Source organism: Crocodylus siamensis, chromosome 9 (assembly GCF_052110815.1).
Source record: "Crocodylus siamensis isolate JL-2025a chromosome 9, ASM5211081v1, whole genome shotgun sequence".
Classification (NCBI taxonomy): domain Eukaryota; kingdom Metazoa; phylum Chordata; order Crocodylia; family Crocodylidae; genus Crocodylus; species Crocodylus siamensis.
The window spans coordinates 38,180,511-38,195,294 of record NC_143403.1 but is presented as its reverse complement, the minus strand read 5'-3'; the positions used below and the strand labels follow the sequence as shown (position 1 = coordinate 38,195,294).

The following is a 14,784-nucleotide window of genomic DNA, read 5'->3' as shown; positions in this document are numbered from 1 at the left end:
AATTGGGATAGGGCTTTGCTATTATTCAGAGCAGTATGTTTGACTGCTTTCATTTAAATGCCACAATCTTGTCTCCAGTGCTACTTAGGAATGAGAGATGACAGGTAATGTTGAAGGCAGGCATGTGCCTGCCTTTTCCAGAAAGTACTTCAGAAATTCTAGAAGCCTCCCCTTGAAAGTTTGACATTATGTAGTTTAGTGTCCTTTGCAGTAGAACTTCTGAAATAGGATTTCTGCTTCAAGTTCTAGTTAGCCCTTCAAAAGGTGACTCCAATCTTATACCTCTTGGATGGTGTCCATCACAGCATACACATGTGAATAGCTTAATTAAGTCAGGGGTATCAAAGATGTGGCCCATGGAGCCCTGTCATCTGGCTGCCAGTGGTGCCCTTGAGTCTGACCACCTGATGAAGCACACAGTGTGCTCTAGGTTCTGTGCTGCATGTGATGCCAGTGTCAGCTGGTTTGGGATGGTTGCCACACAGAACTAGCTGAAGCAGGCACTAGCTTGTAGTGCAGCTCCCAGACCAGCTGGAGCAGGCAATGCATGCAGTGCAGTCCAGGACCACATGGAAGGGGTGGTGCAGGTCATTGTGTGGGCGCTGCATGCATTGGATTAGGCATGGGTGTTTGAGCCAGACCCAGGGTCAGCTGAATTTTACTTCCCTGGCTTAAGTCTTCTAAACTTGTAGTAACCAACCGAAACAGATGTAGGATAGTAGTGGTTGCTAAAGACCCATGCCATTTGTCTGTTTGTATTTTCCTGGAAAAATTGCATTTGGATACTGCATTGCACTAGTAGAAAATAAGGTACAGCACCACTTATCGTAGTCAGATGTCTTGCCTGACAAATGCTGCTGCCACTAATAACTTCCACCCATAGCCTCTACTCTCTGGCTCAGAGAGAGGATACTGGTTCAGAGCTACTAAAGTGCACTTCATCAGCTCTGGTGGTGGTTGAAAAGGAGGAAGATCACAAGGCTTGGGAGCAGATGCCACTGATAAAAATTATGAAGGAGGGGACACTATTACCATTAGCTGCTACCAGTGATTGTTGCCTTCAGGTTAGAGGTGCTAATTGTTACCTGTTCCACGTGGGGGAGAAGTGAAAGTTAATTAAGCCAGGCCATGCCATACACGCCACATGGAGACATCACAAAACATTACTTAGTTATTCTGAACAGCAAACAAGTTGTAATACTGCTCTAAAAGTATGCATTTTAAGTGTACGTTCTCTAGTTCTGAGGGTTTTTGTTTTGTATTTTTTGTCTCCATACAGATGCACCAGCAAGGAATCCTGAAAACAGATGACTTGATCACTCGCTTCTTTCGCCTTTGCACTGAAATGTGTGTTGAAATCAGCTACCGTGCTCAAGCTGAGCAGCAGCACAATCCTGCTGCCAACCCCACCATGATCCGAGCCAAGTGCTACCACAACCTGGATGCCTTTGTGCGGCTTATTGCACTGCTGGTGAAGCACTCTGGGGAGGCTACCAACACAGTCACAAAGATCAACCTGCTGAATAAGGTGAGAGGTCCATTTCCATTAGGGTGCTAGTAACATAAAGAAACTGGGAAATTTCCCTTCGTGAACTGAAAACTTTTAACTTGGATTAAGGACAGAATGTTGGAGATGAGGCATTTAAATCTTCACATCACTTTAGAGCATGTGTAGAATTGTAGGCTGTTGCATAATTTTCTCTGTATCACACAGAGGCTTCATGATGAAATTGCAAAAGTGTTTCCTTCCACTTTCCTTTGGAGTAGAAAAACAGTGCTGTCAGATTGTTAAAGTGAACATGAGGTATCTCAAGTGCAAAAGATACATAACTGTAACCCAAAGTAAAAAATAGCAAATTCCCTGGGAGCCCAGCACTAATTGACTGAGAGTTTGTTACATGAGGCTGACATGTAAACCTTGCCTAAACTAAGTGGAAATAAGAAGTGTGCTACAGTCCAGTTACCCAAATGGTTTCCAGCTCTCTGTTTACTGATTTCTTGCATTAGTCCTTTTTGAAGTCAGATGTAGGCATTGACTGTAGTGAAATATTTTTTTCTGTGCATTTAAAGCATATTCATTTCTTTCCTTTTTTAGGTTCTTGGTATAGTGGTGGGAGTTCTCCTTCAGGACCATGAAGTTCGCCAGAGTGAGTTTCAGCAGCTTCCTTACCACCGCATTTTCATTATGTTGCTGTTAGAATTAAATGCTCCTGAGCATGTACTGGAGACTATCAACTTTCAGACCCTCACAGCTTTTTGGTACGTAGCTCTGAATAGATTAGATTGGTTCTAGTACTTAAACTTTCTGATAGGATCAAAACTATCTTTAAAAGTTCTGTGACAGCCCTGTAGTGGCAGCTTTCTGTGTTGCTCTGTAGATACTGTCTTTGGTACTAAAGTTTATTAGTAAAACTGGAATGCTAAAATGTTTTATTAATTGGACTGTAAATTCTCCCTCACCGTTATGAAAAACAGCCTTACAGCTGTGCACTTTTAACCAGCTCTAACTTCTCTTTCAGTAACACATTTCATATCCTGAGGCCTACAAAAGCTCCAGGTTTTGTTTATGCCTGGCTGGAACTGATCTCTCATCGGATATTTATTGCAAGAATGCTGGCACATACACCACAGCAGAAGGTGGGGCTGCGCTTTCTTCTGTACACTACAAAGCTCACACACAAGGGAGTGCTTAACTGGCTTGATGCTGTTATCACATCTCTTCCAAGGGCACTGGTAGCATGGCTATTGTGTTTGTATAATCTTCTATTCTCAAAGTAATGTAGTTGCATGAAAATTTCAATAAGCTGTCAAGTTTTGGTTAACAAGGGCTTTTAAGCAAATAAGGATTTGGCTGTGTATAAGTTTATTATACACTTTTAGCAGCATCAAAGTGAGAGGCCTGTGGTGTTGATTATTCTCCATGATATTCAAACATGGCATGTATGCTTGGTACTATACAAAAGATAAAAGAAGGGCTGTTCATGCTCTAGGTCACCTTCAGGCCCTTGGGAAATAGAGCCATATTGTAGTCATTGATTTAACTTTGTTTAGTTTTGTATTTAAATGAAGATTAGTCTTAGAGGCAGGGGGGACAAAATAAAAGTACTGAACTGTAATATTACAGTTGTAATTTTTATTTATACATTACTCATACTGTCTTTTCTCATGTGTCAGGGTTGGCCTATGTATGCCCAGTTATTGATTGATCTCTTCAAGTACTTGGCTCCTTTTCTTAGAAATGTGGAACTCACCAAACCTATGCAAATTCTCTACAAGGTAAATAATATAGAAAGATTTCCTATCTGTAAGGTGTAAGATTGAATGGAGTGGAAAACTGACTTAGAAGCACAGTACAGTTCGGTGCTTCTTTATTTACCATGTCTACATTTGTGCATGTTAGTTTGATTTATGCCATATTTATTTGAATGTAAGATGGGTTTTTTCCCCAGTCAGCATGGGGAAGAAACCTCATCTTACATTCACATACAGGGAAACCTCATCAAAATACATTGTTTATCTTTGAACTGCTGGCAAAAGCAGCATGTGCTCAGTAATGGAAACCAACTATGAAGTTGATTAAATTCATCCAACACAGACTATAAAACACATGGCCCACATTGAGCAGACATGCCTATGGGACCCTACCATAATGATAGGCTAATGCAGCTGATCTAAATAAGATGTGTACTAATATCCATTGTGCTCAGTCCTCAGTACTCGCTCTTTTTCAAGTCACTGTGTTGCATATATTTTGACTTGCTCTTCATTTCCACAGCTGAGTTCTTTTATTTCCCATTTCCAATGATTTCTGTTGCTTCACCCACTTTAAATGTCTGGCAAACATTACCAGATGGGGCCCCACAGTGTTGACCTAAAATCCTTCTGTTGCCCTCTGCGTGTTTCACATGATTAGTATTGCCCTGCACCTCATCTGCATATAAATTTTTGGAAGACCCCAAGAGTTGACAAGAACACTTGGTTCCAGTCATGAATGGGGAGCTCACTAGCCCATGGTTCATTTTGGGGTGATTGTTGGGGGTGTGGAGTACACACACATACTGAGAAGTGCTAAGCTGTGAGGTCACTATGGTTCAACATGCTATTGACTCTGCTAGGGCCCACCCAGCCCAGTGATATATATGTGGTAAATTGAGCCCTTTGCTTATTAGTCCAAAGCCAAGTCATTGTTTTCAGGTTAGCCCCTGTGCTATGGGGAAGACGGGAAGGGGTTGCAAGGCGAAGAAGATTGAGGGCAGGGGTGACACTTGACACCTCTTCTCCTCCCCCCCCCCCCGATTTATTGTCCCTGCTGTAGCAATGGGAGCGGGACAAATTCAAGGCAAATCTCTAATAATTTGATTCTGTACCTGGAAAATAAACTTATAAATGTTCCAGATCTGGAATCTTATTGGGATGTTATTTTATGTTCAAGTAAATACAGTCATTTGGTCTATGGACTGATAGTATTAAACAGATCTAGTGCTTGCGATATTGATTACAAACTCTGGTAAGATTTGGTGGGGTGGGGTGGGGTGGCAAGTGAGGAGGGGAATTGAACCTTGTTTTTGACTGTAAGGCTTTTTGGAGTGGATTGGTAGAATCGAGTTTCTTACCAAACTCATTTTTTCTTTTTAATTTTAGTTGCCTGACGTATTAAAAAGAAAGGGTCTGTTCCAATGCTTTGTATTTCTGGCTCTGAGGCAATTTAAGTTGGAAGCTCAAAAGGTGCTGCTAATATTACGACCAAGATTCTCTTTCTTTTTTCTTTTGTAGGGCACACTCCGTGTATTGCTGGTCTTACTGCATGATTTTCCAGAATTCCTTTGTGATTACCACTATGGGTTCTGTGATGTGATCCCACCCAACTGTATCCAGCTGAGGAATCTGATTTTGAGTGCCTTCCCACGTAACATGAGACTTCCAGATCCTTTCACTCCTAACCTTAAGGTAGTGCTTTAATCCCAAACAACATAACACAAAGCTTAAGAATGCAAAACTTTGGATGCACATACTCTTTTACTGCGTAATTAAGGAAGGGCTGAAACCTTGAACTACCTCTTTAAAACAAAAAAACCCCACTGTAATACCTTGTAAATCTGAAAGTTCTTAGGAATTTAGAACATCCAAAGCTTTACATACTTAACTGGAATATTGGTTAAAGTAGCTTTATTTATCTTGGTTTCAGTTGGAATTTAGCATTCAAAATGGGCTAGGACTAGGCAGGATTCAAGCAGGAATGCAGTTCTTAAAATCATAGAAAATTTAAGGTTGGAAGGGACCTCAGGAGGTCATCTACTCCACCCTCCTGCTCAAAGCAGGGCCATCCCCAACTTTATCATCCCAGCCAAGGCTTTGTTTACCTGGGTCTTAAAAACCTCCAAGGATGGAGATTCTTCTGTCTCTGTGTAGCCTGTTCCAGTGCTTTGGCTTCCCTCCTAGTGAGAGAATTTTTCCTAATATCTAACCTAATCTTCCCTTCTTGTAACTTGAGACACTTGCTCCTTGTTCTATTATTCGCTACCTTGGGGATTGTTCAGCTCTGTCCACTTAGAAACCACCCTTCAGGTAGTTTAAGGCTGCTGTTAAATCCCACCTCAGTTGTCTTTGCTTCAGACTAAATAAGCCCACTTCCCTCAGCCTCTCCTCAAACCATATGTCCCAGCCCCTTAACTATTTTCAGTGCCCTCCACTGCACTCTCCAATGTGTCTGCATCCTCTTCTGGAGCAGGAGAGGGCCAGAATTGGACACAGTACTCCAGATGTGGCTTCAGTGCCAAATAGAGGGGAATAATCACTTTTTTTTTTTGATTTGCTGGCAGTGCTCCTACTAATGCAGTCCATTATGCAGTTAGTCGTCTTGGCAACAAGGGCACACTGTGGCTCATATTCAGCTTATCTGCTGTAACCCCTGGGTCCTCTTCTGCAGAGCTGCTGCTTAGTTGGTTGTTCTCCCAGCCTGTACTGGTGCATGGGATTCTTCTGTCCTGAGGTGCAGGACTTTGCACTTGTCCTTATTGAAACTTATGAGACTTCTTTTGGTTTAGTTTTCCAGGTGTCTGGGTCTCTCTGAATCTTAGCCCAACCCTCCAGTGTATCAACTACTTCTCCCAGCTTGATGCCATCTGTCAACTTGCTGAGGGTGCACTCCATGCCATCTTCCAGGTTGTTGATGAAGATATTGAATAAAACTGGCCTCAGGACTGACCTGTTGGGCACTCCACTTGATACCAGCTGCCAAGCAGACACTGAGCCATTGATTGCTGCCCTTTGAACCCAATGATCCAGCCAGCTTTCTATCTACCTTAGCCCAGTCATCCAACCCTGTACTTCCTTAGCTAGCTTGCGAGAGTGTTGTAGGAGACCATCAAAAGTCTGGCTAAAGTTGAGGTCCACTGCTCTTCCATGAGATGACTGGCTCTGTGGATGTGGGAATGCAGTTGGGTTGGTCAAGCACAACTTGCCCTTAGTGAATCCATGCTGACTGATCTATGCTAATCACCTTCTCCAAGTACTTAGAAATGGATTTCTTGAAGACCTGCTCCATGATTTTTCCAGGGACTGAGCCAAGGCTGATGGATGTGTAGCTCCCCACATCCTTCTTCTTCCCTTTCTTAGATGGGCACTATATTTGGCTTTTTCCAATCATCTGGGACCTCTCTTGATTGCCACGAGTTTTCAAAGATAATGGTTAGTGGCTCTGCAGTCGCATCGGCCAGCTCCCACAGTACCCTCAGGTGCATCGCATCTGGCCCCATGGACTTGTACACATCCGGCTTTTCTGTATAGGCCCTAACCTGTTCTTTTGCTGCTGTTGGCTGTCCACCTCCCCAAACTGTGCTGCCAAGTGCAGTAGTTTGGGAGCTGACCTTGCCTGTGAAGACTGAGGTGAAAAAGGCATTGAGTACTTCAGCCTTTTCCTCATCTGTCACTAGGAACCCACACTTTCCCTGATCTTTCTCTTGTTACTGACATAATTGTAGAAACCGTTTTTGTTACAGTTCATATCCCTTGCTAGCTGCAACTCCAGTTGTGCTTTGGCCTTCCTGATTTCATCTCTGCATGCCTGAGCAATACTCTTATACTCCTTCCTACTTGTTTGTCTTAAGTTTTCCACTTCCTGTAAGCTTCCTTTTTGTTCCAGCTCACTGAAGTGTTTGCTGCTCAGCTAAACTGGTCCTCTGCCATACTCGCTAGTCTTGCTGCACATTGGGATGGTTCATTCCTGCACCCTTAGTAAGGTTTCTTTAAAATACATCCAGCTGTCCTGGACTCCTTCCCCCTCAGACTGGCCTCCAGGAGGGTCCTGCCTATCAGTTCCCTAAGTGAATTGAAATCTGCTTTTCTGAAGTCCAGGGCCCTTACTTGGATTCTGTCCTTCCTTCCTTTGCTCAGGATTCTGAACTCAATCATTTCATGGTTGCTGGTGCCCAAGTTGCCATCCAAAGCTACATTCCCCACCAAAGCTAAAGTATTTCTTAACATACTGAACATTAGTATAGGGTTCTGGCCTTGTAATTGCAGCTACATAAACAGGTCCTTGTACCTATACAGAGCTCACTGATGTCAGTGGATCTTTGCACAACTCAAAGACTGTGTGCATATCTCGTTACAGGGGCAGATCGTTCAGGCTAAAAACAATGATTTGTGGCTCTAATGGCTCTTAGATGCAACTCAAAACAGATGCTATTGCAAAACAGTCATTTACATACTAAGCTGAAATGGCAGTTATGTGGAATTAGCGGTGATTGTTCCAAGGCAAAGCATTGATTTGGTTTATTTTGCAGGTACTTAATGTGGGACAGTGGGCGTGTCCATTTCTAAGGTCTGGGGTTTGCTAGGAGATAAAACACTTGTATTCTAATCCTGTTTAGCCTCAGAAATTGACTATAGCGAGTCCTGGTATGAAAAGGTGGATTTGATGCATCAGAATAACATCAAGAGGGGTTTTATCATGAAAATTGGACTTGGTTACTAAATACTAGAACAAGGAGGTCTTTGGGACAGGCCAGTTAAACTAGTGGAGGCATAGCCTGGGATTAATGCTCCTTGTCTAGCATTCCATCTGTTTGTACCAATGTATTATGCTAGTTTACTTCCTCTTGATTTATCTCTTCAAGAGTGCTGACATTGGCAGTCTTGCATGTTTCGTTCTCAAAGGAAGCAGTTCTGCTTCACAGCATACAGCTGATAGCTTATGCTTTATCTTTGGGTCTTGTTCTTAAGAGTTGGTTTCACATAGCATGGTGTAGGCATGCCTAGAGATCAGTGAAGCAGCCAGCATAAGAAGGAACTGCCTATACTGGAACTTAAAAAGATGATATGCTACATACTCTCTCTACTTGCCTCCCTTCTCCCTTGGAAACAATGCTAATGTCTTGGCCTTAAAAGAATGAACATACCCACCCATGTAAACTATCCTGAAATATTGGTATTTTCCTGGATTTTGGAGACACTTCTTTTGAGGAAGTAGTGCTCTGACTACTATTCTGAAGATTTGACTCTTCTGATCTGTAGAGTAGGTATGGCTGCTTCAAGGCCATACCTTTCACCAGTCTCATTCTTTCTTGTATGAGCCACCTTTTATGGTGACAAGAAATAAGTGTTCACAGCCCACTTAGTTCCCTTTGCTTAGGCTGCATATAGGAAGACCAGATGCAGGCAAATTTTTTTTGATATAGCCTTACATACTCTGGCAAGTAAGTAGAATAAAGCTGCTATACAGTCATTATTTGCTATCTTTGAATGCCTGGACTGAATTCCCATCATCAGAGAGACAAGGCTGTATATCTTGCTGCCAGTCCCATGAGAAATCCAGCTTTTAGCAGTTTGTAGGTAGGTGAAGGAACAAGGTACTTCTGAGGGCTGAGAAAGATAAAGAGCTCTGCCAGCATGTCTTTTGTTTCTTTTCTGAAAGAAAAAGGTACCATACACAGACAGGTGTTGGATGTAGCCAATTCCTTTATCTCCATGATTTCCCAAAGGAAGTCTGCTGTTTTAAAAAAAAAAAAAAAAAAAAAAGTTTGACTAAAACAGCAGAAACTGGGTAACTTTTATTTCTTTTACCTTCAAAGGTGGACATGTTAAGCGAGATTAATATTGCTCCGCGGATACTCACTAACTTCACTGGAGTGATGCCACCTCAGTTTAAGAAAGACTTGGATTCGTATCTCAAAACTCGATCTCCTGTCACTTTCCTGTCCGATTTGCGCAGCAACCTACAGGTTAGTGTTTCTGTCTCTGGGCATCACTTGCCGAGAAACCTGAAGACAATGAGACATATGCAAAGTATTTGTGGCATTTGGGCATACAGTCTAATAGTACAGGAACCTCCAAGATTGCATGCTCTTCCCAAATGTTCTTAAGTAGCCAGCAACAAATTAAGGCTTGGACACCAATGGAAAATAATGTGGTGAAAGCAGATGCGCTGGCTACTTCTTGATTCCAGTTTGGGAGCAGATTTGTTCTTGGGGTATGGGGGTTGTTTTGTTTGATTGTTTTGTCTGCTGTTTGGGGTACTATAAAACTAGCACCATTTGAAAGACTAAATCCATCTGCTTAAATACTTACCCAGTACATCCTTTTAACACTTGCAGTGTAAGGGAGGATTATCTGAATGCAGAAGCTAATTATTTTCATCATACCAGGCTGAGGACCTCTTTGTGACTGCCATGTCTTCAGCAGGGCTCTGATCATGTCTGTTAAAAGATGTTAACCCCAGTACATGAGATTTTTACCAGATTGTATGGAATCTCATCACAACTTGTTTCACAACTGATTTAAAGAAGTTTTGTAAATCCAATTTAGCTCTTTTGTTACTTGTTCTTGAAAATTCCTGATCGTTTACATAGATTAAATAAATAACATGCTTTAATCTGGGAGAGTAACCACAGCAAACATCTGTAATTGTATACAAACAAGGAAATTAGGCCCTGGGATCTAAAGCCCACTGCTGATTTATGCTGTTGAGTAACTGCACAGCTTGATTAAGGATGGTAAGCTATAAAGTTACTTAAACTTTAAGTTGGTCTGCGCAGAAAAATTACTGTATTTACTGGAGTACAAGATGGAGTTTCCCAATCATGGGTAGGGACCTGCCAAATTCAAGGCAGAAGTGGGCTGCATGGCAGCTCCTTTAATCTTGCAGGGTTCACTGTGCACCCCCTCCTCCCCCACCAATTAGTGGAGGGGCTCAGCTGCTCACTCCTGACGGCAGGGAGACAAACCACGGTTTTAAATATGGTGCTGTTTTTGCCTCCATGCCAGTCAGCAGCAAGCAGCAGGGCCACTGGGGCCCCTCAGCCAATTGGCAATAGAGTAGGGGGAAGGTACAGGGGAACCTGCAAAATTTAGAAGAGTTGCCACACAGCCTACTTCCACCACGAATTTAGTAGGTCCCTAATCATGGGGAAAGAAGTCCCTCATTTTATATTTTGCACTCAAGAAAACCTCATTAAAAACCTCTTTGCCCTGCTGCCAAAAGCAACATGTGCTCAGTAATGGAAACCAACACCGAGTGTGACTACAAAACACATGGCCCAGATGGGGCAAATGTGCTGATAGGACCTTTTTTTTTTTTTAAATAGTGTGGCCCTAAAAAACCAAAAAAAACCATGTGCTCCCTCTGCAGGGAACTGGTGCTGGGTCTGGAGGTACTACAATACCAAGCCAGCAGTAGAAGGGCCAGAGCCAGCCCTGACACCTTCCCCATGGTGCCAGAATTGCTACATTTGATATGCTGATAGGAACCTACCACACATTTATAGTTTTGTGTCTCTGGGCCAATTAGCCAAATCGGGTCTGAAGTCTGTTGACTAAACAAAGCTTAGTTGTTCAGGTCTGTGTGATGCTACCACTGGCAAGTATCCTACCTCCCAGACTCTTCAGCCTGGGGCTTCAGATACTCCCAAATCTATGGCAAGCATCCTGCGTACAAGCCCCAAGCCTGGAGGCCTTGGGGTTTGGGAGTCTCACTTGCCTGTATCCAAAAGGCTGAGGAGCAAGCTGAGAGCAATCTCCAATCACCATAAGTTATGTAGCAGAGATCCTTCCATTGGGAAGCTATAGTAGACCTCTTGTAGGGGTGCCTGCCCGCACTGCAGTGGATAGCTCTGTGCCTTCTGAGTTGGGGGGGCAAGTGCCAGTCAGCAACTTGGTGGGGATCCCCTCACAACTGATCCCACAGGCTGGGGGGGATCCCACCAACCTGCAGATGACAGCAGTGCACCACTGGCACTTCCAGGTAAGCGCAATCAACTGGAAGGGGGACTGCTTCTCCTGCCCCCCACTGTCTGGCCAGTGCTCTTGGGGTGCACATGCAACCCCAATGCATCACCATTGGGTGTGTGCCCTGAACTACACAAAGTCATTCAAAGCTGGGAAGGCACAGTAAAACTGCCTGGGCCAATACCATCATGGTACCTCCCCCTTTCAGGTAGCACAAGGGTAAGCCAGTGCAGCCCCTCTAAATAAGATATATGGTAGTGTCCAATGAGTGCAGTCCCCCTCAGCACCAACTTTTTCAGGTCCTGGTGAGCCACTACATTACATACATATATTTCAACTTCCTTGTCACTCTCACAGCTGAACTCTGCTTTTCCCATTTCTATATGATTTCCTGTTTCTTCACCAGCCTTAAATATCTGGCAAACATAGGGTCTCAAACAGTTCATCCAGAATCTCTGTTGCTTCCTCTCAGCTTGTTGCTTATGATTAGTGCAACCCCACCCGCCATGAGGTGCAGTCGGACCAGGTTTCGCTGCTTGTATTCTAGGTAAAGAAGTGCTGGAGTACCTGTGCTAAAACTTGCAGCAGTTTCAAAAAAAAGGTGAACTTCATCATCAATTCAGGATCAACTAAGTCTATATGGGTACTATGTGCAAACAGGTGTGTTTATTTCAAGGTCTGTTTTCAAATTTGCCCCTAATTTTCATGTATGTTCAGGGAGGACAGAGTTTGACAGGAGAGGAAGAAGAGGCTGCAGGGGGGAAGAATTTGGGGGGGGGGGCAGAGGGAATGGGGGCTACATGACACCCCTGCCCCCTTTCTCCCCACAGATTTTTCCCTGCTGTAGCAGTGGGAGGAAGACCAATTAGACAAACCTCCAATAATATTCTATATCTGGAAAATTATAACCTTTTTTTTATAAATTTTCTATATGCAGAATCTAATTATTGGGGGTTTGTTGTGTATTCAGGGTCATCTTACTTTTGAGTAAAGACAGTACTTGGAATATGTGCATCAGCAGAGTTCTAATGCAGTTTAATCTACTGTTAACATCTTTCGTTCACATTAACTTTCCTGAGTGTTGGGGTGTAATCGGGCCATTTTGAATTCTCTCAGAAGAAGCCCTGGGAAACACTTTTAATACACAATAAGAAACCTAAGAGTAAGAGCTGAGCACTAGGATGGAAAACTGGATGGACTACCTTGTGTATATATTGTGGATGACGGGAACGCTGAATGTCTTCCAGATCCTGACATGAAACAAGGATTTTCAAGTGGTAATTTCTTGTTGTATTTTGTTTACTAGGTATCAAATGAACCTGGCAATCGCTACAACATCCAGCTAATTAATGCACTGGTGCTCTATGTAGGTACTCAGGCTATTGCACACATTCACAACAAAGGCAGCACGCCCTCTATGAGCACCATCACCCATTCAGCCCATATGGACATCTTCCAGAATCTGGCTGTGGACCTTGACACTGAAGGTATGCTAGAAATGTTTCTCCCCATAGTTGCTGCTTTTTCCAGTTTGAGAGCAGATTAACTTAGCACTTTGGGAGAAAAAAAAGCCAAAAGTACCACTTTATTTCATTGTTAGTGGACCTATATTAGCAATGCCACATTAGAAGACTAAAAATCTGAGTACAGGGGAAATATTATATTTGAAATCACAATAACTTTGTTTCAAACAGCTTACCCAAATGTTAACTTTGGAGTGAGTTTATTTTCAATTTTGATAAAGAAATTTTGCTTCTCTCTACTGAAGAGTTGTGCTGATGAATTTCCTATCCCCTATATGTGATGCAATCCTACTTTTTGCCTGGTGGTTGACATCAAGGGTATAGCCTACAGATTCTAGATTTTGCAAGTTGGTGCGTGTCTGGCAGAATTTAATACTGTCCAAACCCAGCCAAGCTTTTAACGTGCCTGTTCTTGTCACAATACTACTAGTAGATTAGATTGCAAAAGCTTGTGTAGCTACTTGGTTGTAAAATAAAAGGTGTTACAAATAAAGGTAATGTTTGGTACATAACACGCAACATTTAACATCTTCAAAGCATTTTACAAGTATTAGTTGGTGCAATAGAGTCTAAATTTGAGGGAATAATGATGCATCTTTGGATAAAGTACCATAAAATGTCAGCTAGTTCCAGAGGACTAAACTGCTATAAACCATTCGGAAGGATGCTGTTCTGAAACTAACTTCTTGATGAGGAATCCCTGACTCTTAGCTGAGCCTCAGCTGGGGTCCTCAATGTTTCTAGGGGGTTTTACTATTATTTTTATATTTTCTTAAAACTATACAATGTAAAATCTCCAATCTGAATCTGTAAGTGGTGCTTGAGTGTTTCAGGGTGGTGGTGGTGTTTAGATTCATAACCAATCCTATCCCAAATCCCCCGGGCAGTGGTTCCCCCAAAAAATTAAGGTCACAATGGTAGTCAACATGGGGGGGTTGATATGCAGGTCTAATAAGCTTGGAATCCACTTGTGTAAGGAAAGCCACCTATGCTTGTCTCTACTAAACTACTGTTCCTTTCTCTAGGTCGGTATCTTTTCTTGAATGCAATTGCCAATCAGCTGCGGTACCCCAACAGTCACACGCACTACTTCAGTTGCACCATGCTTTACCTATTTGCAGAGGCCAACACTGAGGCTATCCAGGAACAGATTACGAGGTGAAAGAAACATTTTGCCTCACTTCAGCTTTCCATTCTCCTTCCTTTTAAATTTAAAGATTTCTCATCCTGAAGGCAGTTGCTATGTTGTTAGACAGCAACAGTGCCCCATGCAAGAATGTTGAATGCAATTTGGCCATGCTGCAGTTGTAAACATCAGTGTCTTGCATACACAAACATCTAGCCTGAGTCTTACCTATCTGTTTTAATGTGGATTTCAGGGTTCTGTTGGAACGACTGATTGTAAATAGGCCTCACCCATGGGGTCTCCTCATTACCTTCATTGAGCTGATAAAAAACCCGGCATTTAAGTTCTGGAACCATGAATTTGTCCATTGTGCTCCTGAAATTGAGAAGTGAGTATGATGCAATTACAAGTAAACTCATAGAGAATGGGCCACAAAGATCATTTAAGTTTTAAGTACTCTATATTCAAAAGTTTCTAAGTGGTCTTATGAATCAGGGGAAGGTAATAACTGGGTTTTTTTTCCACAAAATGGTTCAAACATAGTGATGGTTGGAGATCAAAGAAGGCTTTGTAATGACTAGGAGTAAAACATATCCTGTGGTTCTCGGACTTCCTTGTGCTGCTGCCTCCCTTGCCCAAATTGTGACTATATGATTCATGGGAGTGGGCTTCCATGTAACTTCTGAGAGTGAATCTCTTGTCCATACTTCAGAAGGGCAGCACAGCAGAGGGAGCTTTTGTTTGAAAAAGCTGAATTTGCTCCTCAGTCTGGAAGCTGCACTGTCAGATGCCATGACTATCTGACAGGGCTGTCCTGCAGCGCAGTAAATTAATCTGCTGTGGTCTAATTGCCAGGCACATGTGGACAGTGACACTTTACTGTGTAGCAAATTAAACTGCTGTGTAGTAAAG

The 14,784-nt window shown here is 42.7% G+C and overlaps 1 protein-coding gene and 1 long non-coding RNA gene across 11 annotated transcripts in view; one reads left to right on the top strand and one right to left on the bottom strand.

The window, feature by feature from the left end:
• Nucleotides 1-14,784, top strand: part of CNOT1 (CCR4-NOT transcription complex subunit 1) — a 104,019-nt gene that overhangs the window by 87,867 nt on the left and 1,368 nt on the right. For all 10 annotated transcript variants that reach the window (XM_090062148.1, XM_090062150.1, XM_090062144.1 and 7 more), the window contains 9 exons: nucleotides 1,280-1,528; nucleotides 2,096-2,259; nucleotides 2,520-2,637; nucleotides 3,175-3,276; nucleotides 4,774-4,947; nucleotides 9,072-9,221; nucleotides 12,530-12,710; nucleotides 13,772-13,904; nucleotides 14,126-14,260. In XM_090062148.1, coding sequence (XP_089918274.1) covers nucleotides 1,280-1,528; nucleotides 2,096-2,259; nucleotides 2,520-2,637; nucleotides 3,175-3,276; nucleotides 4,774-4,947; nucleotides 9,072-9,221; nucleotides 12,530-12,710; nucleotides 13,772-13,904; nucleotides 14,126-14,260 — 1,406 coding nt within the window. The remainder of the gene's footprint in view (nucleotides 1-1,279; nucleotides 1,529-2,095; nucleotides 2,260-2,519; nucleotides 2,638-3,174; nucleotides 3,277-4,773; nucleotides 4,948-9,071; nucleotides 9,222-12,529; nucleotides 12,711-13,771; nucleotides 13,905-14,125; nucleotides 14,261-14,784) is intronic.
• LOC149857367 (uncharacterized) lies at nucleotides 9,038-12,523 on the bottom strand. The gene is made up of 2 exons (XR_016444093.1): nucleotides 9,568-12,523; nucleotides 9,038-9,260 (listed from the first exon to the last, which is right to left on the bottom strand). It is a non-coding gene; the product is annotated as an uncharacterized LOC149857367 (long non-coding RNA).